The 27,500-nt window shown below is 35.3% G+C and overlaps 1 protein-coding gene across 10 annotated transcripts in view; it reads right to left on the bottom strand.

The window, feature by feature from the left end:
• LOC106871672 (peripheral plasma membrane protein CASK) overlaps positions 1–27,500 on the bottom strand; it is a 516,651-nt gene that overhangs the window by 56,039 nt on the left and 433,112 nt on the right. For all 10 annotated transcript variants that reach the window (XM_052974602.1, XM_052974597.1, XM_052974599.1 and 7 more), the window contains 3 exons: positions 9,504–9,695; positions 8,471–8,549; positions 5,857–5,942 (listed from right to left, as the gene is read on the bottom strand). In XM_052974602.1, coding sequence (XP_052830562.1) covers positions 5,857–5,942; positions 8,471–8,549; positions 9,504–9,695 — 357 coding nt within the window. The remainder of the gene's footprint in view (positions 1–5,856; positions 5,943–8,470; positions 8,550–9,503; positions 9,696–27,500) is intronic.

Here is a 27,500-nt window from a genome sequence, read left to right as displayed (position 1 = left end):
TACTTCAGTTCTTTGATCCTCACATTGCTGGACATTGGCAAACTTCTTCTTTTCTGCTTCTCTCTTGGCTGTATACATCTGTTGCCCAGCCTCTCTTCTGGCTATCTGGTACAGTTCCTTGCTATCCCCACCCTTCCAGGCTTTCCAGGCCTGTTTCTTTGCTCTGATGGCTTTGTCTACCATATTATTCCACCAACACATAACTCTAGGTCTGGAAGGGACTTTGCACCATCCACAGACTTGGTCTGTGGCACTCAGTAAGTTGTCCTGTAGGGATTTTAAGCTACCCTTTATGTGTGTGTGTATAAAACATAAGAATGTAATCAATAGAGTATGATAGTTTATTTGATGCTGAAACTTCACAGATCATTAATTAACTGTTGATCAGAAATCATTCATCAACTTTTTGTTTCCTATCTTGTGTTGATAACAAAGAAAGGGACATAAGATGGGTCTTTGAAAGACGAGCTGACATATTTGACTGACTAACAGCAGATTTTGATAGGATAATTATACTGGGGTAAATCACTGGATATTGCACTAAAGAACAGACACCAGCAGAATATAATTAAAATAGCAGATTGGCTGAGAATAAATTAAAATTCTTGTTTTTCACAGCCATATAAACTCCTTTAAACATCCAAAGAAATAACTTTTCAAAAAGTTACCCTAACTTTGTTTCTTTCCAGAATCCACTCCAGTTGCATTTTAAATAAAATGGAACATTTTGCAACAAGCAACTTTTCACCAGCATGTTCCTTGTAACTTAAATCTATCTTGAGATAATTCTCATGCATTAAATAAAAGGTTTGGACTATGAATTTCTTGTAGGCATACTTTTAAATATTTACTTTGCCATTTTGCCTATTATCTTTGGATACCCATCTTTGCGACTTATATTCTAAGTGCTTCTCACTACAAAAGTTTTTTCATAAATTTACTTTTTACACCTTCATCTCCTCAAAATCAATTGACTGCAAAACCACATTTTACTTTCAACTAAACTTTTCAAAATTTCTTCTCTGCTTCCCAGCTTTTGCCAGATTCCTTTTAATCTTTCTTCTGCTTTTAACATTCATACATTTTTAAACTTTGTCTTTGATTAATAATTCTTCACACATATTTTTATTTCATTTTATTAATTGTTAGTTTATTCAACACACACATCTTTCTCTTCTTTAACTGGAATAATCTCTGTGTCTCTCTTTTATTATTTCATTTATATTTTGAGTACAATGGCTGCATTGTTATCTTCCAGCCCATTATCAAATTGTTATTCAAATAATGTTCCATTATATTCTTTGTGTTGTTCCATCAACCAATAATTTCATGATGATTGGAAATGAAAAACTCTGAGTAATGTTTTCTGAAGTTCCCAGCTCTGATAAAATATAATGCAAACAACAAATAATATATATAAAAGATTGACCCTATTGAGAAGTTTGCTTCACTAGTCCATGGTTTTTGGTTCAATCCTACTGTGTGACACCTTGAGCAAGTCTCTTTAACTATATCCCCCAGCTGAAACAATTTGTGTGTGTTTCTTTTACATTTGTGCTTCTCTGAAAATCTTTTGATTATTTTGTTTTTGGTTTTTTCCCTACCAAATTCTGGTGCCACAAACATTTTAAGTACCACATTTAATCTTTTGATTAAATCTATATTATTATATATATATATATAGTTATGGTATATTCCATTAGGAAGTTGGCAAAGTACAGTATAAAGCTCGTCCACCCTCAGAATTACCCAATTCTATCTGGTAGCATTATTACATACTTCCATGTTTATGTTTGGGTATTTGTTGTGTGAGAATATAAAATTGAAGAAATTGGAGTCAACAAGATGGAGGACAATCGGATAGTTATTAAAAAAATAACTATCCATCTGTACTACTTGTTGATCCCAATTTCTTCAATATATATTTACACACATATTACATGGGTCCACACGCGTGCGCACACACACACAAAGGAGACTGTATTTCAAGTGGTTAGCATTAACAACAACAAGAATACTTCATGCTGTTGTAAATCGAAATTACTTCAGTCTACTTTCTATTATTTATAGATTTCCATTTTCACACACACACACACAGAACTGCATAAATATTTGTTTAGTCAGCAACAAAATGAAGGTTATTTAATATTAATTACTATCAGATATTGATGTTTGATGAGTTCTTTTATAAAAGTTCTTCTGAGCAATTGAGTATGAACAAAGCGAGTGTCTGTCTGGAGCAGACTGTGTGTGTGTGTGTAGGGGACAGTGGAAATGGAGAAGACGCTGGCACTAATGCGCTCTAAAGACCATGAGGGTGTACTTGATTAAGAGAACAGAGAGCAAATCATAGTGGTGGTGGTGGTGGTGGTGGTGTTAATCATGGACATGAAGGTCACTTAAGAGTCCGGAATCGGTTCCTATGCATCCAGTTTTGTTTTGTGCAATAAGCACTGGAACTTAATTCTTACCTGATAGAATTTCAAAACTGATTTTTGCTGTCAATAAATGTTTAAAAAAGAGAAGAGAAAAGATTTTCTACTTTTCTTGCTTTCCTCACTTCTCGTGGAAGTCTTTCAGCCAATCAGCAGCAGCATCCTAGGTTTACAAGAACCTCGGTAAAGCAATTGACCAATTACATTTGCCATATTATGTGATTGAAGATTGAGATATCATCTGCGGATAAGATGACTTACCAAAAATTGCAGTCAATAAATTCCAGTTGAAAACTGGAATTCATGTAATTTGGCTAATCCTCTCCCTTAAAACTGCTGGCCTTGTGTCAAAATCTGAAGCCAGTATGTCGATGAATTGGCTGAACCCTCCGTGTTTTGGACAAAATGCTTAGCAGCATTTCTTCTGCCTCTTTACATTCCAAGTTCAAATTCTATTGAGGTCAGCTTCACCTTTCAACTTTTCAGGGTCAATAAAATAAGTACTGGGGTCAATATATTCAACTTCTCGCTCCCCTTAAAATTACTAGCTTTATGCCAAAAACTATCATTTTTATTTGTGGTGTTGGTATTAACATGGTTGATTCTCTGTCTTCAATATCACTTCATTAAATTTTAAGAATAATTTTAGATGGGAAGAAAAAAGTAGCTGACCTCAAAACACACACACACACTTCAGTTTCTAATTCTTGAACATTTTTCTCATTTTCAAATAGCTTCCTACTTTAGAAAAAAACAAATGAAGATTCAAAAAATAAATTCTCTGTTCAATAGTGCCATTATATTGATTTTTTGAGAGCCTTAATTTGAAATTCATATTAAAAAAATATCCATTTCTCTTGTTTTCCTACATCCCAAAAATGGAATTCCACCATTGACATTTTTCATTCTTCATTTTAAAATGGATCTAAGTTATTAACTGAAGATAATTACTGGAAATATGGAATGTAATTAAGAAGAACGAAGGAAATAAAAGCTAGTCATTAATTTTTTTCAGTTTTTTCAAAGATTCTTCTATCTATTGTGAGGTGAGGGTGTTTGAGCCCCAAACCAGGTGGTTGATGGTTTCACACCTATGTAATAAACATAGGCTTCTTCTAGAGTAAGCATTGGTTGTGTGGTTTAAAAAGCATGTTTCACAACCTTGTGGTTCCTGGTTCAATTTTTCTGAGTAGCCTTCTGTAAGCTTCTTCTACAATAGGCACAGGTTAATCAGTGTGTTGTGACTGACAGTAGAGGGAAACTATAGCAGCTTGTGTATGTGTTGTATGTGTACAGACAAAAGAGGAACATATCAGTTAAAATTACCAGTAAACTGGTATATTTATACATAAATATTTTGTGGTATTTATTCTTCCTGAATTGCACAACCAGTCCCTTGTCGCTCTTGCTGTCAAAACTAAAACAAAGCATTAAATGAAACATTGGAAATCTGTTACCAAAGAGGTGATTACTCAAAAATGTTTAATAGGAAAATAAATAAACTTCATTGCATCATATCACCTCTCTGTAAATGATGTCAAGCGACTGAGCTGAAGACCACCTCACATATAAATAAAACCAAAAAAATCTTGCTGTTTCTTATCTGGTTCTGTACTTTGCACTACTCACCGTGATTATTACAGCCAAAGGGCCTCGTTTCTTCAGTTTTTACTATAGCAACAATCAATGCTAATATCTTACGATGGTTTTAATCCAGGCTCCTCCACACTTTAATTTTCCTCATCACATTTGTACATTATTGAAGTCACCTCTAATTGCTAGTGTCTGTATGATAATATTTTAATTACCTGTTGTTTTTTGTATAAGTAGCTGTTAGTGGGGTGTAGAAATATATTTAAGCAATAATGATTCTTTAGTCATTGGAACCATTAACTAATTGAAGAAATTAACTTATTTGTAACTGCCAGTCAATGTATTAATGTTAGCTTCAAGCAAAGCAAGTTGTTGATTATTTCTATACAAAATGTCTATAATTCATTTAACAATTAAAATTCTAAATTTCTGGAATGTTTCATAAAAATTCAATCAAATGTGAGACTGTCGATTCATGAGACCCACAGCATTTAAAATCACTTAGGATTTGAATGATAGGTTTTCCACATTGAAATAAGTCACAATGACCAAAGATTTTCAACCTGTAGAAACATTTCAGCACAAATCAACAAGATTTAATGTTGATATAACACTTCTCTCATCTAGTGAGACTGGAGCTCCTGGTTGACAAGGGTACCACACTGAACATTTCATGTAGTGTATATGGGGGTAGTTCAGTGCAGTACATTCCCATCCTCCCTCTACCTACAGCAGGGATTGAACTCAACACTACAAGCTATGATTGACTTGCTGCACCAAGCAGCATAGGCACGATAGAACTATGTTGTGTCTACCTTGTAACTATTTACAGCTAACTGGACTGGGCCATTTGAGAGTCTTGTGTGTTGGCCATAGTGGTTTATGGACATACTAGAGACACATCATCAATGACCTTGAATATAACAGAGTGGTATGACCCATGGAACTCGCCACCCAGGTGCCCTGTCAGATCAACCAATAATGCTCTTGACTTTCTACAATGAAAGCTAAAGTCATGAAGGGTTTCCATAAACATTTATCATTTGGGAGAAAATTGATTTTGTCAAAAAAATATTTATGGTTATTGATTATTGAACTGATTAACTGGTTTATTGGTATTTAGAGAAGGAAGGAGGAAGACACTTTAGAGAATGGTTATGGAAGATAAAAGGGTGGGGAGATGTCCAAGAATGGCTGGAGGAGTATAACAGTTTTATCAAAAAGACAAGCGGAGCAGAAGTCCATTGCATTATGGGATATGATTTAGATACAGTAAATTCACTTTCTTTTGGGAGAGATCCACTTTATCAAAGAGAACCTGATTTGAAGAAATAGTACCACAGAAAATAACAGCATCTTGATAAACAGTTTATTGAGTTGTATGATTTGAGAGAGTTTTAATTAGGGAATGTATTCTTCTAAACTCGGGTCTTTTATATATAAAAAAAAGAAGTCTATTTTGGTTAATTTTGGAGTCTAACAATTAATTAGGTTTGAGCTGGGAAAGATTTCTTTCTGTGAATCTCACAAAGATTAAGCCTAGTGTGCATATGTGGGTAGGAAAGACCAACCATTTCCATGCTCACTGTGGAACTGAATTTAGAACTGATAGATTCAGTAGTGAAACTGTTTAGGTTAGTTAGTCTCTTTATGGACCCTGCTGACATAAGGGAACACACAGTGCCATAAGAGTCCACAGTGCCAGTGTCTCAAATCGACATTTAGCTACAAGTCTCATTAAACACAACTCAAATACAACTGTATAATTAACAATTTCTAAATGAATATATTTGTTCCATTTGAAGTAAATAGTCAAAGACTCTCTTACCAACATCCTTTGTAACATTTCCACTGTTTTATTGCGAACACTAAATCCATTGATTTCCCGTATTTCATCTCCAACATGGAGTGTGCCTGGAAGACAGAAGGAAGGAATCTTCAAGCTAAGCATGAAAGGAAAGAGAGTGAGTGGGGCTGGAATTTCATGACCAAAGATCTTAGAGTAATCATTGTTCCATTCAAGTATGAAAAAAAATAGTTTTCAATGGTTCACTTATCAACCATATACACACACACACACACACACACATATATATATACACGTTACATTCACAGACATCCATAGACACACACACATATCATCATCTCATGCCAGCTTTTCATACTGGCATGAGTTGAAAGGGTTGAACAAGTTGGAATCAGTTGCTATTTGAGAATATTATACACACTTACACACGTATTGATACACACTATCTATTAGACACATACATAGAAACATAGTTGTACAGTATCTTCCTTCCTCCTTTACTTTTCTCTGAAGAACAACATTTAGAACAAAACAAAGCTTTTCTAAAGACCTGCTTTTTTCCCTCATTCCACTATGAATCAAAAATGGTAAAAATGTATTTTCCTTATTGTCTTCTGTTTTTGTTAAATAATCTTCAATTTTCACCACGCTGACATGACAAACTCAATATCCTTATTCTGATGACAGTGAATCCCCTATTTAACACAAACATTCACACATGTTTATGCACATTCTCTGCATCCCAGCAAAATTAGTCAATATCTTCAAACCTTCACCCCTTCATCCAATTTTTAACATCTAATCAGGCACTAATCCTCTCCCTCTCTCTCCCCATCTCTCAATAGATACAGTTGTTTTCTCCTCTACTGAACTCTGTACTTCCATTATTGTTTTATCTTCACAGTTTATATACTTTTCTTAAATCCTTATTTTCCAGGAATCTATTTCACCAATGTTTTCTTCTAACCCCAACTGTAACCTTTACCTGACCCAGTTCCCCCATTCTTTGGTGACCAAAGAAGCACAATGCGCTGCTCCACTGCACAATATAAAAATATTTGTGCATCAGTTTTGCAGCAATCTCTTGAGTCAGAGAACACCCACCCACCCCAGCACCTTTAGCACTGCCCCTTCCACCTCACCCAGCAAGTGAAAAGAAACACCTTGACCTCATGGCTATGGTGGTGACAATTACAGAGGAGATAACTCTTCATTGAATTAGTACAAAATTAGTTTTGAATAAAGAGACCAAATATAATTAATATCATCATCATCATCATTTTAACATCCACTTTTCCCAGCTTGCATTGGTTAGATGGAATTTGTTGAAGTAGATTTTCTACAGCTGGGTCCCCTTTCTGTTGCCAAACTTTACCTGTTTTCAATTAAGGAAATATTTCTCTATGGCTGGACACATTTTCATGGAGGATCATAAACAAACAATGCTACTTCTATGGCAATGACATTTCTTTACAAATATTGTGTGATGTCAAGTCGAGGGACACTCATCTACATTCATACTTACATACACACATACATACAACAATGGGCTTCTTTCAGTTTCCATCTACCAAATCCACTTACAAGGCTTTGGTCAATACAGGGCTATAGCAAAAGACACTTTCCCAAAGAGCTGTGCAGTAGAACTGACTCTGAAGCCATATGATTGGGAAGGAAACCCAGCAGATGCCTTGAATAACAGACGGATATTACTAAGTGTTGATCGTTTTGGAAAATCATTGCGAATCTCTGTGATTTGATCAGCCAACTCAGGAAATATGAAGAACAATGTTTTTGCCATTTCTGCCAATTCAATCTTACTGGAAGGAAATATTTCTTTGAAGTCTGAATTATAGACTGAAGAATCTTAATTTGAAATACCAAAACAGGTCACCTAAATAACAGAAACCATAAAAGACACAAGCAAAAAGAAAAGAAAAATTCTTAAGATGAAAATGGTTTGCTGAGAGAGATTTTGGCTCTAATTATTTATTGATGGTGACTTTTGCATCAGGAAAGCCAGGTTGACATATATTTTCTGTTTGTCTAAGAAATTAGGGAAAAAATTAATTTCCTCTCCATATATTTTGTGCAGGGTGTTGATTAGGTAATTCCAAAACTATCTTTCAAATAAGTATTCCCGAATAAGTTGAACCAACATCCTGACAACTGTCAAGAAACAAGAACTCAATCTTATGAGCTTTGGTTTATTAAATCAGTTAACCAGAAACATTTCTTGTCACCATGTTGAGACAACAAATTGTTGGTCCACTGTTTCCTTTTGTTTTAATATCAATATCTTCAGAGATTCATCCTTTTCTCATACTCCTGAAACATCAGTGTGTGTGTTTGTGTGTACGTGTAATCTCCAGATGTGTGAGGAGCTGTTCTACAATGAGGTGGGGCAATGTCTAGAATGGAACCAACTCTTATGTGATTCTGAATTTGGAAATATTATGTGAGGCACATGCATAGACACATGCACATGTGGCATACATGTACACGTACCTGCATGCACATATACACACTGGCAATAAATCTAATAATTCCTTGTGAAGAATATGTGATGTTCTTAATGGCAGATGCAGAGAGGGAGGGATCAAATGTAAAAATGTTGGAATTAAAGATGACATACCTTGCCGATGAATCATGCCACCATGCATGATTCGTGCCACTAAGCAACGGCCCTCTTCATTTACTTTTAAGGTAATACCCTGAAATTATAATAATGATGAAAATAATCTTTAACTGTAGTATATGAAAAATAATGGTAACAACAACAATGGTAGTACTCAATTCTGGTATTTGGTCCCAACTTTAATGTGAGAAATGTAGTTGATTAAATTTGGTAACATATTTTATAGAACCCAGATAAACACAAGTTAATCCTTCAATCACATGATTTTTGATTGAGTGCCACTTCAGGGTACTTTGGACAAGTGCCTTCTTTTACAGCTCTGTAGAAGTTCATACTCTAGGAAGCCTAAATCTACTCTCAAGGCAATGATCAACCAGCAGCTATAACAGTAAAGATATCCAAGGTACTGTGTAGTGGGACTGAACCTGAAACTGTATGGTTGAAAAGCAAACTTGTAAACCCTACAGCTATGAAGGATGCCTTTCCTAAAATGAACCATTCTAAGAAAACGAAGAATCTATTCACTTATAATCACATAAAGTACGAAGCAATGTAAGAATATATTTAGTTTTATTGTAAAAGAATTTGGAGGGTTGATGGTCCTTAGTCGAGAGAGCAGGTGCTCAGTAATTGTTAATTACATGTCTAAACTTCTGAGATGAATTATCTCAGTAATTAAGATTTCACTGGCTATTAATCTCATCTGTTAATATTTCAATTTGCTTGGTCTCTTGTCATCAAATATCAGATTTCTGAATCTGTATCCCCCCCCCCACTTCAGCCAGTTTGGAGTTGGACTTTGAACCTTTGTTTCTAATTAATGAGTAAAGATGTTTTAATCCATCTCACCACCACCACTGTGATTACTTTAATTATTATGGTGGATTGTTTTTAAAAAATTTTCCAAGAAAATAATTTTCTTTAATAAGAAAACTGCAATAGTTATATTTAAAGACAATTCTTTCAGTTAAAAACAAAAACCGAAATGTAGAAACGAAATTAAATCTTTTCAGCTGATTTAACAACTTACCATTGGTTCGTCTGCATTTTTTTGAAATTGAACCAGTCGAACCCGGGTGACATTCTCCATGTCTATGTCCCCATCGGAACTGTCGGCATCAGCATCGCCATTCATGTATGGTTGTTCTGGGGGCGGGGTCACTCGAATAGCTTCTTCACCATAGACTTCATGAGCAACAACATCATGGGCTTGTAATAAACCCTAGATAAGAGAGGATAAAAAGAGACTGAAGAAATTTATCTGAAGTTAATTAGAAATTAATTATAAAGTAAATAAGAGTATTCATGATTTCATCACCTTCGAACAAGAAAATTAATTTTCCAAAAAAGGCGGATGATACCAGCATATTGCTCACATTGGTGAACCTTGTTATTCACCAGACTGGCTACAGTGGCTTTATTCCATAAACATGATTATGTACACAATGAATGAACAGGATCACGATGTGTGTGTGTGTGTGTGTATCAGGTTGGCTATACTGGTTTAATTCTGTCTGTATATTGAGATGAAGCATTAGGAATGTAAGAAGACAAATTTTTGAAATGAAGGACTTATATATTTAGGGAAGATTAGGAATTTGTCAATCCACCCACACCCACAAGATTAATTCCGTAAGAGGAAGTCAATAACTTCAGCCAAAAATCAAAAGTACAAAAATGTGTTGTCAAGACAACAATAAAATCACTGAAGGATTGATAAACCATTGGAGCTGACTTGCAGCAACAATAGGTGTAGTAGTAGTAGTAGTAGCAGCAGCAACAGCAATATTATTGGGTCAGTGCCATACAATAACAATCTGACAATATTCTGACCACCATCTCAGATAGAATTTAAAAAAAAAAAACAGAACTGATAATTCAACACTCTAAGGATACTGGAATATGTGATCTTCACTTATTGACATCTTGGTGGATGGAATGTACTGGAATCACTCCAAGTCCTGTACTACACTCAAGATATTATTGCTATGGAGTGGGACTGAACTCAGAACCACGTAGTTGGGAAGTAAACATCTTACCACACAGCCACTCCTGCACCTGTGCTCTCACATACATACTACCAGCATGTTCTGCCATATTTAACATCTTCATTAGCAAGATTCTAACAATGGTAAAGATAATTGTGTAGAATTTGAAATTATACAACCAATTCTGTGGAGTTAAGAAATAACAATGTTATTCCCTGGTCCTTTAATGAATGAAGTCCTTTAGCTGGTACTTCCACTGGCCCTTCCTACTGCTCCTCAACAAAAATGATGCAACCCTATTAACTCAGCCTAAAGGATTTGATAGTTTAGTCTAGTGTGCAGCTTTGTATTACCTTAATGGCTAAACAAAGTAAATAAATAATTCCTTATACTAAAGGGTACAAGGCCTGAAATTTCTAGGAAGGGGCTAGTCAATTATGTTGACCCTAATGATCAACTGGTACTTATTTTATCAACCCTGAAAGGATGAAAAGCAAGACTAACTTCAACAATATTTGAATTCAGAAAATAAAGACAAACAAAATACCAGCATGCTCATGAGTCAACCAGCTTTGCTGTCTTAAAAGTAGTAGTAAATTGGTTAGTTTGTGAAAAATTGGATGCAACACTTTAGACAGATTGTAGAAGCATGTGTAATTTAAATGAAACTAGTAAAAGAAAAATTTTGAGGGATTTCAACAACCCAACAATTGAATACCACCAACCAACTATCATTGTAGATGCCTTTCATCCATTTGGGAAGAGGAAGAAGAGGGGACAAGCATCATGTAATGGGTTTCATTTCAGTCTAATTGTATTGGAGTTATTTAAATGAAGTCAGTTTCTGACACAAACAATGGATTCAAATTTAGGAAAGTATTAAGTTAATAAAATAAACTTATGGCTAAACCAATAATGCTATTATGTAACGGCAGTGATGTTATGTTAAACTGCTAATATCGACACATCAGTAGCAATAAGAAACAGCTCTGTACACACAGTTTATACAATAGCGTAAGTTGTTTGATAATAATCTATATTCTGACAAAGAAAATAAAGCAAAATCCATTAGCTTAATAAATCTGTCTATATATGATTGATGAGGTAGTTTTAGGGGGTTGGTTTTCCCATAAAACATCATTACAGAAATAACAGTTTGAAGAAATCTTCACAAATAAACAGTTTTCTTTAGAGAAAATGGCAAATAGGCATGAAGTCAGCTGAATTAGTTACTGGGTTGGTTTGTTAATATTCTGAGTTCAAATCCTGAAAGAGTTAATCTTGATCTTTTATCTTTCTAAGCTCAAAACGATAGATACCAGTTGTATATTGCAAATGAATGCAACACATTAAAAAGATGGTTCTAAAAATCTATGTTAGCCTATAAAAGGTTTGTTGTATGTTAATCTGCAAAATATTCAACCCTATCCAGTTCTTTTATGTTAGTGTAAAGAAATAACTATCACCAGAAATACGGTTAGGATAAGGAAAAGAAAAATTAAAACAAACATTTCCAGTGAGGGAGTCTTACAGTCTATTTTGAGTTAAACTTTGAACTTGTGAATTTAATGCTATTAATTGTAAATTTAATAAAGCGGCTATCTTTCAAACTTGTTTTTCATTTTACAAACATGAATAAATGAACAAACTTTAGTTTGGTTCCAACGAAAAAAAAAAAAAAAAAATGATGCCTAAAATTCTTTCATCAAAATTTCTTTAGCGAAACTAGAATTCAATCAAATGAAGGATCTCGATATAATTACTGATTATTAAGGTTGCCTCAGATGAACATATATGTACACACACACACACACACACGTTGATTCTTAAACTTGCCTCAAATGATGAGTCATCTTATATATATTGATTCCTTCTAAGTAAATTGGAACAACTCAGTATCAAATACATTGCTCAACGACACAATGTGCCACTCAATCCTGGAATTGAACCCAGAACCTTATGACTATGAGCTTAACATCCCAACCACTGGGCCACCTACCTTCACATAACCATCAATATTATTACTATATCTATATTAAAGTTGTCTCAGTAAATGAAGTCGCTAAAGTACCATACCAACCACAGTATCTTATAGAATATCTTGAGATAATTTCTTTGGTGTAAGACCGCTTAGTCTCATTTTGCATTACTACATGCCACCGCCTCCTCCTGTCTATCATTAGAAGCCTATCCCTATTTAGTTGGATCTTGAGGGTCCCATTTCTTGCTAGGACAAGGAATCTGGTGATAGGATGAAAGGCAAAGTTGACTTCAGTGAGATTTGAACTTGGAGTGCAGAGACTTGCAACAATCACTGCAAGTTATTCCATCTCCTCTCACATTTCACTGTCTTTTATGTTATTAAGACAATAAGGAATATTTGACAATTTTTTTCAACTTTGATTGAATTTTAAGTTTCCTGATTAAATTGAAGTTTATGACATTAATGATAAATGGTTTGAGTTAATTACTGGAGACTTGATTTGGTAATTAACTGAATCCATGCTTAATTAATTAGTAATAAGCTGTGACTAGCTCAGACTATCAATTTCATCTTTATAAACAATGTATAAATCCCAGACACACATATGCAGCCAATTTCCCATGCACACACAGTCACACCCTATTATAACCACTTGCTTCTACACACACATACACACAACCACTCCCTATCATGCCCACCACTCATTCATCAGTTGTACATCAATCAATCAAGTCATCCTTTACCTGTTGCTTCATTACTTTCTGTTCCATTAATCTTCAATTTAAATATATTTCATTTCTAGGATACAAAGATGACATTTTGTGTCAGTAGATGGACATAATTTGATTACTGATATCAATTCACTAATTACTGGATTATATAGTTTAATTGATTTAGTGATTTGAGCGCTGGATATTACTGTGTTTATTTCTTTCTCTCTCTTTCTCTCTCTCTCTCTCTCTCTCTCTCTCTCACACACACACTCTACAGTCTAAGACAGAACCAGGACATAAACTGAAGCCCAACTCTGCTGGAAGTTGAACTTGGAATTGTGGGATACCAGAATATAAATCAAGCGTTTTAAATTGATTTGCTGTTCTGCTCTGTCATTTGCAAAAACTGGTAAAATCATTAAAGCATCGGATAAAATGCTTTACGGCATTTGTTCCAATTCTTTATATTGTGAGATCAATTTCCACGGAGGTCAACTTTGTCTCTCATCCTTCTTGGATCTATAAAGTACCAGTCAAGTACTGGGGTTAATTTAATCAACTACTCCCCTTCACCAAATTTTGAACTTGTACCTTCTTTAGAAACTAGTATTATTATTATTATTATTATTATTATTATGGTTGGTCTCTTCTGGAGGATTTTCAGGCCAGGGATTAGAGTAGATAATTTCTAAATATATTCTACTCTGCTAGTGCTATCAAGGTGATCTATAGGACTCCTTGATTGACTGGAAGCTCTCCTGTATCAGGAAGACTGCATTATCCATGTATTCACATATTTTGTATACTGTGTTATATATTTCCATCTCATTTCTCCTCACTTGGTTTTATGCAACCCTAACGGCCAAACACACACTGTTAGTAATTTTCTTGTACAGTGTGTCATCACCCTCTTGCTGCCTTATCTGGGAATAGAACCAGTCTTTACAAACTCTACACCTACAGCAATATGCTCCTCACCAGAAATCAATAATAATCACATGAAGAGAGTAAATAGATGTGATATTATCAAGTTTGAGATTGAATTAATTACCAATTTTTAATTAAAAATGTTCATAATGTATTAAATTACAATTTTTGACAAATCCAATGAATATTCAATAAGTATTAATTATTGAGTAGATTTTTAAAATTTTGAAACAAGAAAAAAAAAAAAATCCATTTTGAAATTAGGTTTAACAATGAGGAAATATTTCTGATAAACCCAAGATTTTTGTAATAATTATTTTTATGTATATTTTGTAACTATTTGAACGTGGAGGAAATATTCTAGACACATTTTTATTGATAACTTACTTTGGTAGACAAGAATTAACTAGTTTGTTTCTTTAGAAAATAAAACCCAAAACCCTGAAAGTATAAGATGGTAGTGGATGATTCTCTGAACATGATTAGCAGCAGCTTCAATTTGGTTCAAGTTCTGAAGAATATCTTGAAGTACCATGGTACTCCAAGATATTCAGCATGATTTTAACTTGATACTCCATAATATTCACTCATTAACAACAGCTTGAAACTTAACATTTTATCTCAGTTAATAATTAATGCACTTATAATGGGAGATGGTGCTTGATTTGGGTCTAAATCACAGCAAATAAGTTATCCATTTTGGAATGAGTGCATATAAATCTTTTTAATTCGGTATTCATCATCATCACCACCACTACCAACAACATCACTGTTGTTGTCACCACCTCCACTGCTGCCACCATCAGAGAGAATGAGGCAGAAGATGGAGGAATTTGATGAGTGCAGTGAGATCAAAACTGTCATCACCAAAACATGTTCTTTAAGATCGAAGCAGATATTAGTTCTCTTTGTTGTTGCTGTTGTTTCATTCAAGTGTTGTAAAGAACACAGCACTATTTAATACAAATCTAAACAAAAGAAATAAAATTGAATCTCTTCAACATTATTGCCATCTCCATCATCATCAATATCATCATCATCATCACTACCAATAGAAACTGCTGCATGGTTACCTGACCTGCAAGAAATAATTAACCCCTAATCAGAGTACCCAACTATTTTGAAAAAGGAGAGACATTGTGTGTTGTAGTCCTAGATACACAATACCTGAGAAAATGACAGGATGGTGATGGCTGGAACACCTTTATCCCCATCAGTGCAACACACATTTCTCTCATATATTAATTATTTTAAAATAACTGATTGTAAACTAAAGTCTATGAAAACAATACAAAAAACAACTCATAAAAGTGGACCAAAAAAATATCTAATCGGATATTGTAAATTATGATTGGGAATTAGTGTTTATAAATACGTTTTGATAATGGAGATTAAATAGCATAATAATGTATAAAAAATATATACATGAACATGATATATATATATATATATAAATATGTAGAACATGATATATATAAATATATATATATAAATATGTAGAACATGATATATATATATATATATATATAAATATGTAGAACATGATATATATATAAAAATATATAGAACAGGATATATATAAAATATATGTACCAAATACATGATAAATATATAAAAATATATGAACGTAACAGAAAATGCTCAAATTTGGTTTAGTTTCTAAAAGCAGACTCTTAGAAGGAAACAGACATATAATCCTGATGTAATCATAATGAGAGAAGAGATGGGTATAAATCCCCACCACCAGCAGCCTCATACTATAATCACAGCAAGAGGTGGGGTGTACAACTCACCCACCCTCCTCAGATTGTAAGTCAAGAGTAGTCTTCCTGTATTTTTAATTAGCTGACTGAAAAGCTTATCAAATCAATAAATACTGTGTGGCTATGTACACACACACACACACACACACACACACATATACACACGTATGTATGTACACATGCACACCCGCTGGTATGTATGTGTATATATGTATCATTAAGAGTTAGTGAACTGAAAATTATCTTATCCAATTAAATGATTGAACTAACAACAAAAATAATATTAAGCTAGTGATAGACGCAAAGGTTAACGAACGCAACATCAGTCAACATTGATAGTTTTAAGAAGCTACTTGACCTGCTCCAGATTGGAAGAGTGAAATCGCCCCCAAGCAAAACTCCACCATTTTATAGAAGCCAGATGGAATAATACCAGTTAAGCTCTTCTCTCATTCAGTCATTCTAATACCATGAACATTAGAACAGGACTTTCTTTCTCTCTTTTATTTCTGGAACACACTGGGGTTGTCACAAGATAAAACATATGCACATGGTGGTATCAAAAAGTTCCAAGACTAGTTTCTATAATGTGCCAACAGATGGCAGCTCTGTTGCATGCGCGGTGACCTCCATGAAGCAGTGTGCTGAGTGACATTGTTGTGTTTACTTTGCAAGTTGTGAAAGTTGTACTTTTGTGATCACGTGTGTCTGCTGTAGTTTGCGATTTTGTCATGGACAAGAACAAAGAGCTAACACGAAATTTTGCACTGATCTTGGGAAGTCTTCTATGGAGACATTGAGCATGCTTCAGCAAGCTTACGGCAACAAGACAATGGATTGTTCACAATATTTTGAGAGGCAGAGGTGCTTCAAACTCAGCTGTGTCTTTGTAAACATGAATGCAATCACTCTGCTGGGAGATGAACCACTGACAGTTGATTTAGCAGTCTAAAACTGTATCATCTTACCAACTACAAATTCTGCCGATGAATATCTACAATTTCGATATCTATTGCTGACTGTGTGAAATGGAGCTAAAACCTCAATGAAAAGCTAAACCTAAACTGTGACAATGTCCGTAGAAGAAGGTGTAGCTATTTCCTGTTTAAACAACTGAAATGAAATGAAAACATCATTAAACAAGATACCTGATATATTCTGATATATCAGGTTTTCATTGAAATGATTGTGTATATTAGCAATTAAGCCAGTTCGTCTAAACCACATATCCAAATCTGATGTTCAATAGTTATTGATTGCAGCTGCCAAACAATTTTATTGTTTGATTACCTCATATTTCAGGATAATAACAAAGTCCAACCTTTATAAGTCACCTTACGACTAATTACTCTTGCTATTAACCTGGTTTTAACAACCTACCAGGCTTCTGAGTGTGTGTGTGTGTGTTGCAGAGACTCTTTGGTTTCTCTTTAATATATAACAACCACACATGAAAAACTTACATTTTAAGCGAACAGAAGCCTCCCTCTTGCAACTGGAGAACATCTAAGAAAGAGCAAATGAAAGCTCCCTCAATTGCCTTTCAGTAAAAATAATAACAAAAGGTGCAACTATAATGTTGTCCTAGTTTCACAAATGGTCATTAGTGGAATTGCTTTGATGATTTGCTGAGTAAGGACTGACCAGGCGTTAAACAACACATTTGCATTCACATATGCAAACAAAAGGTTTCTCCCAACTTAAAACTTAAACCCTGGAAATAGCAAGACTAAATAGTGAATTGCTATAAGCATCGTGTTGTGTCCCTTGGATAAAACCAGACAAGTCATAGGAGTATCTAAGCTGTAGTAGATCTAGGAGTGTCTTGGTTAGAGAAATCCTTTCCTTTTATTGTGGAAATTCCCTGTTTCTGGGGAATTTTGTGGTTAAAATTTTCTTGTTATTTTTTGTATTGTTCGCATGTTTCTACATACCCCCCCTCTGTCCTTTGTCTTTTTATTTCCTAAAAAGATTTCTGTTGCCCTTGTGACTTGTAAAGTATTATTATCATGACTTCCAACATTGACATATAACCAGATATAGTGGTAAGGGCGGCTTCAGCCAATTAAATCCACCCCAGTACACGTCTGGTACTTATTTAATTCCTGAATGATGCAAACCAATGTATAAACACCAGTAAGTTGAGAGCTGGGCTGTTGTTCATTTTACCACCAAATGAAAGACTGACAAAGTTAGTTTTGGTAGGATTTGAAATCAAATCACAGGCAAATCTCACTTAATACGACATTATACTATGTTTGATGTGTTGTTGATAAATATTTTAATAAAAATGGTTTTCTAATGATGATGATGATGATGACACATTCATGCAGCCAACAGTCTCAATGGTGTTATTTAATTTATTTTTTGTGACTTTTAACACTGCAATATCTTTAAAACTCCAATCTGCTCTGACATGTACATATGATGTAATATTAACATGAAACAAATAAAATTCTGTTTTATCTGTCATTTCAAGGTTTTTAACAGGAAAATTTCTTCTCTCAAGCAAAACAAAATATAGAAATTAAAAACAAAACGATGAAAATCTTTTCAAAAAAATACAAAGTGAATAAAGTAAATAATAAAATTGAAATAAATAAAATTGAAATTAAAAGAGAATTTCAAGATGTTGTGAAGTATGTTCAGCAAGGTGAGAAAATGAAGAAAATAATAACAGAATTGTTAAAGTCGATGACATGTGTCAGAATAATGTCTGGAATTTCAGTATTAAAACATTGATTCTATAAAGAATGGATTGTCAAAATGGAGGAAGGGTCTTTTAAGACTGAAATATTATTAATCTGAAGAGATTCTGGAAAGAATGGATTTGCTTAAACAGTGAATAAAGAGTGGATTGTTAAACCAAAGTGAAACTAATGTCTGGATTGTTAAAATAGAGGCAGAACAATTAATCAGGGGTTGACAGAATAAAAATGCCAAAGATGACCAACAAAACATCTTGAAATCAAGTGATATTTCAAGAATGGTTTTAGAAGTCCTTCATGGTGTTACTACTGTATTCTGGGACTGTTTGTTACTTATAAATAAGGGGCCGGCATCAATCCAAGAAATAAGGTTCTCACATTAGAAATTAGGGAATCAACAAGGAGGCATCTACATGGCAATTTGATCTGCTCAGAACAGAAGCAGAGCTGTATGGTTAAGGAGTTTACTTTGGAACCACATGATCCCTGGTTCAATCCCACTGTGCCGCCTTGGGTAGGTGCCTTCTATAGAAGGCTCAAGTTGGCGAAATCTTTGTGAGTAGAATTTAGGAGACAGAAACAAAGTTTATTCATGGTGTGTGTGTGTGTGTGTGTGTGTGTGTGTGTGTGTCAGCAATGTATATTGGCTGAGAATGTAAAAATGAGCATGAGCCCCCCCCCCCTCTCACCCAATGTATGCTTTACAGAGTCCTTGAAATATTTGTTCTGTATCAAGTTGTAGGCACTCCCTTGTCATTTTCACATGAAGCTGGTTATTGGGAAACTTGTAACTGACAGTTGTTCGCCAATTGTAATGTATAATAATAAAAACAACAAAAAATGGTTTCAAATTTTGGTACAAGTCCAGCAATTTTAAAGTCGGGGGGGGGCGGGGTAGCCATTTATATCAAACCTAATACTTGGCTGGTTCTCATTTCATCAAACCTAAAAGGACGAAAGGCAAAATTGACCTCAGCAGTATTTGAACTCAGAATGTGAAGCTGGAAGAAATACTGCAAATCCCTTTATCCAATGCTTTAACAATTCTGCTAATTCCCTGCTTTATTAATAATTATTGCCGAAATAAAGAGAACTGTTTACACTGTGGAGATGTTACTATAGGACTAACATACAATAATTGCTCTCTGTTCAGCATTGAGATAGGAAAAGCTGCTAATAAAAAGACAATAATGATGATGATTGTAATGACAATGCTAACATCATTGCTACACAATAACAATAACACAATATACAAAAACTGTCGTCAGATTGTGTATAATACTTAGAGAGAGGTTGGGGTTGGGAGTCTAATTAAAGATGAGGTAAAGAATCTCTTCAACAAAAACCAGAATAGGGAAAGAAAAAAAAACATTTATAGACAATTTGAATGGTAGTGGCAGCAGTGGTGATGGTACAGTGGCAGTGTAGTGAGGGGTACAGTGGTGACGGTGGATCTGAATCAACCCATCAACTAATTAAGATGTTTCTTCAGCAATTCAGATAAAAAGCACGGAACTCAATTGGAACTTGTACAAAATAATAACAATAATAATAATAATGTTTCAAAAAATTTTGATCAAAATATTGACAACTATTTCAAAAATTCCCATTATCAATTTTTTTTTTCTTTTTGCCAAATTTCAAATCTTTTCGTTTCTGACTCATAAATTTTTTTTTACATCAGTATCACGAAAATAAGTCAAGAACAGGTAATATTTTAATTGGATAGCTTAATTATTCTAATTAATTAGTTTTCTGGATGAATTGTATTTGCAATTTTTTCCATTTATTTTATTGTTTCCAAATATGATGAACAGAAATAGTTTTGAGATGAATACACTGTGCAGCGCTTCATAGAATTTGTTGTGCCACTGAAAGGACGATGTTTAGAAAAACGATTTTTATCAGACAGGGAAATATCGGAGATTTTTAGAGATAAGAATTGCTGATTTAAGGGGTGACCTGATAGAATACTTAAAAAAACAAAGCACCAAAGTAGTAACATGTAAGTGTTAACAATTGCAACAGAACAAATCTATAAAAGTCAAAGAAGGTATCTCTACAGGGTTGACTTGCTAGAAACAGCAACTGAATTTCCCTCAGATCACACAATACTTTTTAAGGAAAGGAAAGTCACACTGGATAATGTATTACACATCTGATAAAACACTATGGAACATCACTGCCTAGAATATCCTGCACATGTGCGTGTGTAGATACCCAGCTAGTGAGACAGACCAGCTTAGCTATCATTGGACTGCAGCCCAACAATGGCTTTGCTGACCAAAACTTTGCAACCGCTGTCAAGAACATTCTTGCATAAGAATACTAAAATGGGGGTTTTTTGTACCTGAACATGAAAACAGACAGACAGAAAGATACCTCTTGACTATACATCAAAGATATGAGATTATGAATGCCAATTATTTCTACCAAATATTCTTGAGAGAGACTAAGATAAGGTTCTTGCTTAGCTTGTCATTACCAAATCTTTCTCAGTCAATGTTTCAGCCTTCAGAGGGGCTGGGATGGTCAGGGAACAATATGTGTTGTGTCCTAACTCACAGATCAACCCACTTTACTGTGCTGGTACTATGTTCACTAGAGATGTAGAGTTCTGTTGAAGAACTTACCACATCTAACAGCAACAACAACAGTGCTTTATGTCGGACACAACAGCAACAACAACACAATATCTCTGATATTATGACTTCTTATTAAGGACATCCAATATTTTGCTATTTCATTAACCATTTTCTATGCCTTCTATAGTACATGCTTGTTAATTTACCAAACCTGGCATTTCCTCCAACATTCACCAATCAGAGGAAAGGAAGGGATACTACAGAAATAACAACAACAATGACAACAACAAGATTTGATACAAGGAACACTAAGTAAGAAGAAGACGAAGAAAGGACATTGCCAAAAAAATATTACAAGATATACTGGTCAGAGAGGTTAGGTGTTGGGTGTAGAGATGTTGGGGTACACTCTGATTAACACAAATAACTAGGGCAGGCATTGTGGTGTACCCCTGCGTAACACATAATTTTGTTATGGATTTAGTTGACCAAACAATAAACCAGTTCCAACATTGGGTTGTGGGAGGAGGCATGCAAGCAAGAAGAGTTTGCTGGTGGTTGTAATAGTAAGCAATGTGAGGAATGGTAATGGTTGCAAGCAAGTTAACATTCCCTGACTTTTCAGCTCATGAGGTAAGGGTTTGCTTCAGGCAATTTGACCTCTATCTCTTCCCCTTTTCCCCAACCTTAGCGAACCCTTAAGTTGCTCAAACCCATTTCTATTACAGGGAAAAGAAACATTTGAGAGTGACAGTGAGAGTACACAGTAGGAGTTCCAATTGTAAAAAATGTTACACTAACACAGAATTGATTAGAACTTGGAAAAAATTGGTTGTGGAAACTTTTTCTCTTTGTGAAAGGGGTGAGTAAAAAAGCTAGAATGGCTGTTACTGCAAAATCATCTCACTGTCAATAATATACAACAATGGTATGTTGGTTTTGATGTAAGACATTGCCATAGAATTACTTCACTCTCACTTCACCTGGTAACTGGATTGGATAAATAACAAAATATTCTCCTCTTTTGAAATCATATCTATCATGGCCACATCAAGCAACATCAATTACCTAATAGCTATTGGTCATTTTAGTGTTTATTTAGTTGGTGTTGTTGTTGTAACTAAGAAAAACGTTGATGTTGTTTGTTAATGTAGTAGAAATATGTATTGGTATTGTTGTTGTTTAGTAGATGTAATTATAGTAGTAGAAATATGCTAAAATGGCTGTAGGTATTGTATTTCTTTTGTTATTTTGTTTGTTTATTGTTTACTATTTGCAATGGTTGATTGTTTAGTCTATGGCAACTGTGTAGCCATCGACAGAAAATTATATGTATATGTATAAAATTTTATTGACAGTTGCTTTGAAGTTTTGCTGGTCAAGGCTTATCTAGTAAATATTAGATTCTACACATGTATTGAGTTCTTTGTTTGGTCAACGTTTGTTATTTTATGCTTATGAAAAGAATCATTTCCAACTATATACATAATGTGTGCATGTGTGAGAACTGTGTGTTTTCATGTGTAGATATTTGTGTCTGCAACGGTCTAAACTTCAAGGAATTCTTCAACTAGAACATTTCTAGAGTTGGCAAAAAGCTAATTTGATCAGACGGCTAACAGGAAGTTGGAAATCAATGTTAATAATCAGTAATAATAAAAACAATTTGAAATAAAAACAAAATACGTAAAAATCTAAAACTGCTGTAGATACTATCATTAGTTTAGGGTGATGTGTTGTGAAATATTCAGAGAGATCTGTTGGGGCAGACAACCAGAAAATGACCTCCCAGTAGTAAATCCAGAGGAAGGTTATCTGTTGTATTCTAAGCCTCTCTCTGCTGCAGCCACCACCACAACTGAACATTTGACCTTTCAGAAAGAGCAGTTAAACTACCTCCCTTCTAACTACTACAGCTGTCATTGCAACCAAAATTGACTTGGTAACATGTACAATGTATTCAATAATAGTTTTTGGTACCCAAGTAGTCATGCACAGAGAAACCCTCTTGGCCAGTGGAACATTCAAGATGTGATGCTGGTACTCTGTGGATCCTACAAACATTGTCTATGGTAGCATTTGAAATCAGACTGCAAATAGCCAAACGAACTACAAAGCTTGTTCTCCTCATGTTTCCTTTATTTCTTGAGCCGTCCAAATATTCATTGCATTCCATTAATGACCTGTTTGCCACAACAATTTCACTGCCTTTGAAATGGTTAAAATAATTCTACTTCTATGATGTAATTACTTTGGTTTCAACACCCAGTCTCAGAACAAGTCACTTGCTGGACTTTGAAAAAACCATTCTAACATCTTAACTAGTGAATACCCCAACCTCTGCAACCACCACCACCACCACCACCCTGAAACTGGGGGAGGAGGAGGAAATGAAATATAAAATGTTATCTGTTCAACACATTGAGAATAAAAATAACATTTATTGATTCTATTTCATGTCAAACTAACATTTATATACCATTTTTATTGACAACAATACCATCAAATATTCCAAGACAAGGTTTGTATGTGTTTGTGTGTGTGTCAGGTGTAGCAATGCATTTTACTTGATCTTGATTTGTAATGTATACATTTGTTTTTTAGTTATCTTTATCAAAGAAACCCATTTTACACAAGAGAATCAAAGTTGTTTCCTTATTTATTTCACACTGACTTCTTGGAATTTATAGCAACTGAAGACATTTAAAGGAAAAAAGGTAGGGAAACTAGAATATAACTGAAAGTTGAGAATAATTGAATTATGGCAGATGTATTGAATGTTTAAACTGCCTCAAGAAACTGTATTTGATAAAAGACAAAACACACACACACACACACTTCACCTCTGCCATCTCAATAAACAAACATGTCTCTTTGTAATTATTATTTAGAGAAAGTGAAATAGTTGAATGTCGGGAAGGTTATAGAAGGGAGCAAACTTTTAGACTTTTCTCAAAGGTGTTGTTACCCTATCAGCTACTTCTACATTCCTGGGGTAGTCGGAAATCTCCTTATTACATGGAGAGTTGGGTATTTCCAACGTTAACAATGGTCCCAGTAGCCCGTGGTTACGTCTCTCAGTTTACGTCTGGAACTGAAAACTGAAAACCTGTTTCTTCATTTTACGGAAGACGAAGAGAAACGGTCAGTGTGTACCTGTCACTTACAGGCTCACCTGGCAAATATCAGAGGGAGCCCAGGGTAGCAAGCTAGCAACCAAGAGATGATCAGTGTATTCCTTGTCACTGGTACTGTATGTGGTGTGTCCAAGGTTAAGACAGTGGTTGACTAAGTCCATCAAGTTCTGTAGGAGCACTTTGGAATAAACAAAGGTTTCATTGGCTTGCAGTAGGGAAAAGTAACAACAACAGGCTAGTAACCTATCCCAGGGGATGAGGTGGTGGGATTTGTAATATAATGGTATAATGGTAAATAATAGTTTAAGTGATGGTGTTAATAACAACAATAAGACTCCTACCGTGAATATCTTCAACAGATTAATTTGAACTCACCTGAAAAATAAGAAGAAATAAGCAATGGTTAATTTTGGTGTTGTATATGATAGAAATGATGAAGGATTAAAGGTTAGCTGAAGTGTGGTCAGTGGTTAATAGGAGTGCTGTATTAACAGAGGTGTAAGAGACTAATGAATCAGTAGAACCTTGGACAAAATATTTTGTGGTATATATATATATATACATATATACACATAAGGCTTGTGGAATACAGGTTTCAAAATAGTATATTGTGTGGTGCTAGACTTGCTATGAACATCTCACCTATTCTCTTTATATCATGTACCAAGAGTTGACTCACTTTATAGACTTATGTCAGAGCTTCTGAAAATTCGACTAATTATGATATTTCCTTACAGAGTGTATAGGTGTATCTACCACCAGGAAGTTAATTTGATGTTAAGTGCTTTGGGGTAGTTTTCCCTCAGAAGATAGCTTCATCTAGTTGGGTGTAATAAAAGGGTCTGTTCATTCTGAGTAGTCTTATCCTTGATACGACTGTGACCCCACCTGGCCATAGACTAACCTTTCCCATCTGCCTCTTTTTCTCCACCATTATTGTCTCTTGCTCCACAATCCTAAAAATGTTTCCTTGAATTCTTCTCCCCATAACTGTATCCCACTGGAACTCCTTGTGCCTCAGGTACCCATATCAAGTCAAAAATATTCACATCAATCTTCACTGATATTAAAGGATTTACAAAGGCCAGGGGTCATTGGTTAACTTGTTCAAAAAGTTACCACAGTCAGACATTAGCTAATGATGATGATAATATGTTCACTATAAATGACATAACACCAAATCAACAACACTGAAATAATATTCAAAATAGTTTCTGGAAAAGATCAATAAATTTGTTGTGATTAAAAATGTAATTTTACACAACTTTTTATGTCTATTAACATTATAGAGATTTTAATGTTTGTTTTCAATGGCTGCATGGGTCACATAATGTGGAGTCAGTATGTATGTATGTGTGTGTGTTTCCATATATGTTAATGTAGTTAACGGTATGTATGCTTGTGTGTGCGTGTGTATATATATGATTTTGTATTTGTATGTATCGGTGGATGTGTTTCCATTATGCATAGATGTGTGTGTGTGTATTTTTAATGTATGCATTTGATTGTGTGTGTGTGATCCGTATATTTGATGTAGTTTCTTAGGCTTTCTCACATTATTGCTCCATCTAACAGTCATTTGAAACAACCAACAAAACAAAACAATGACAAGGTTGGAATATTGTGGTTTATAAAGGCAGGGTTGTGATATTGTAATAGTTACTATGACGGGTGGTGGTGGGGAGATGAATGAAACGGGTCACATACTACCTTGACCAGCTAACCAATGGACCGGCAGATACAACTGACCAGCTAACAAATGCACCAGCAGATACAATTGACCAATAACCAATGAACCAGCAGATACAATTGACCAGCGAACTGATGGACCGGCAAATACAATTGACCAGCTAACCAATGGACCAGCAGATACAATTGACCAGCTAACCAATGGAATGGCAGATAAAATGGACTGGCAGATACAATTGACCACTAACCAATGCAGCAGCAGCAGACACAATTGACCACAGACCAATGGTCCGGTAGAAGCAATTGACCACAGACCAGCAGATACACTTGACCAGCTAACCAATGGAGCAGCAGATACAATTGACCACTAACCAATGGACCAGCAGAAGCAATTGACCACAGACCAAATGGACCAGCAGATACACTTGAACAGCTAACCAATGGAGCAGCAGATACAATTGACCACAGACCGATGGTCAGGCAGAAGCAATTGACCACAGACCAATGGACCAGCAGATACACTTGAGCAGCTAACCAATGGACCAGCTAACCAATGGAGCAGCGGATACAATTGATCACTAACCAATGGACCAGCAGAAGCAATTGACCACAGACCAATGGACCAGAAGATACAAGTGACCAGCAGAAGCAACTGACAACAAACCAATGGACCAGCAGATACAATTTCCCAGCTAGCTAATGGACCAGCTGAAAATGAACCAGCAGAGACAATTGACTGCTAACCAATGCACCAGCACATATAAATGACCAGCTGACCAATGGGCCAGCCGATACACTTGACCAGTTAACCAATAAACCTGCAGATACAATTGACCAGCGAGCTAATGGACCAGCAGATACAATAGACCTGCTAGCCAATGGACCAGCACATAAGATTGACCAGCTGACGAATGGAACAGCAGATACAATTGACCACTGAAAAAGGGACCAGCAGATAATACTGACCAGATGGTCAATTAACCTGCGGATACAATTGACCAGCTGACCAACGGAGTCGCAGATACAATTCACCTGCTGGTCATTGGACAAGCAGATACAGTTGAACTGTGGGGTCAATAGAACTGCAGCTACAATTGACCAGCTGGCCAATGGACCAGCAGAAATATTTTACCAGTTAGCCAATGGGCCTGCAAATACCATTGACGGCTGGCCAATGGACACGCAGATACAATTGACGGCTGGCCAATAGACACGCAATTACAATTGACGACTGGCCAATGAACAGGCAGAAACACTTAACCGGCTGGCCAATGGACAAGCAGACACAATTGACCTGCTGGCCAATGGAACCGCAGATACAATTGACCGACTGGCCAATGAACACGTTGATACAATTGACTGCTGACCAATTGACCTGCAGATACAATTGACCAGCTGGCCAATGGACACGCAGATATAATTGACTGCTGACCAATTGACCTGCAGACACAATTGACCAGCTGGCCAATGGACACAGAGATACAATTGACAGGCTGGCCAATGGACGCGCAGGCCAAACGACCTGCAGAAACA

The sequence above is a fragment of the Octopus bimaculoides genome, chromosome 18, assembly GCF_001194135.2.
Source record: "Octopus bimaculoides isolate UCB-OBI-ISO-001 chromosome 18, ASM119413v2, whole genome shotgun sequence".
In the NCBI taxonomy this organism is placed as follows: domain Eukaryota; kingdom Metazoa; phylum Mollusca; class Cephalopoda; order Octopoda; family Octopodidae; genus Octopus; species Octopus bimaculoides.
This window is presented reverse-complemented; position numbering and strand designations above follow the sequence as displayed.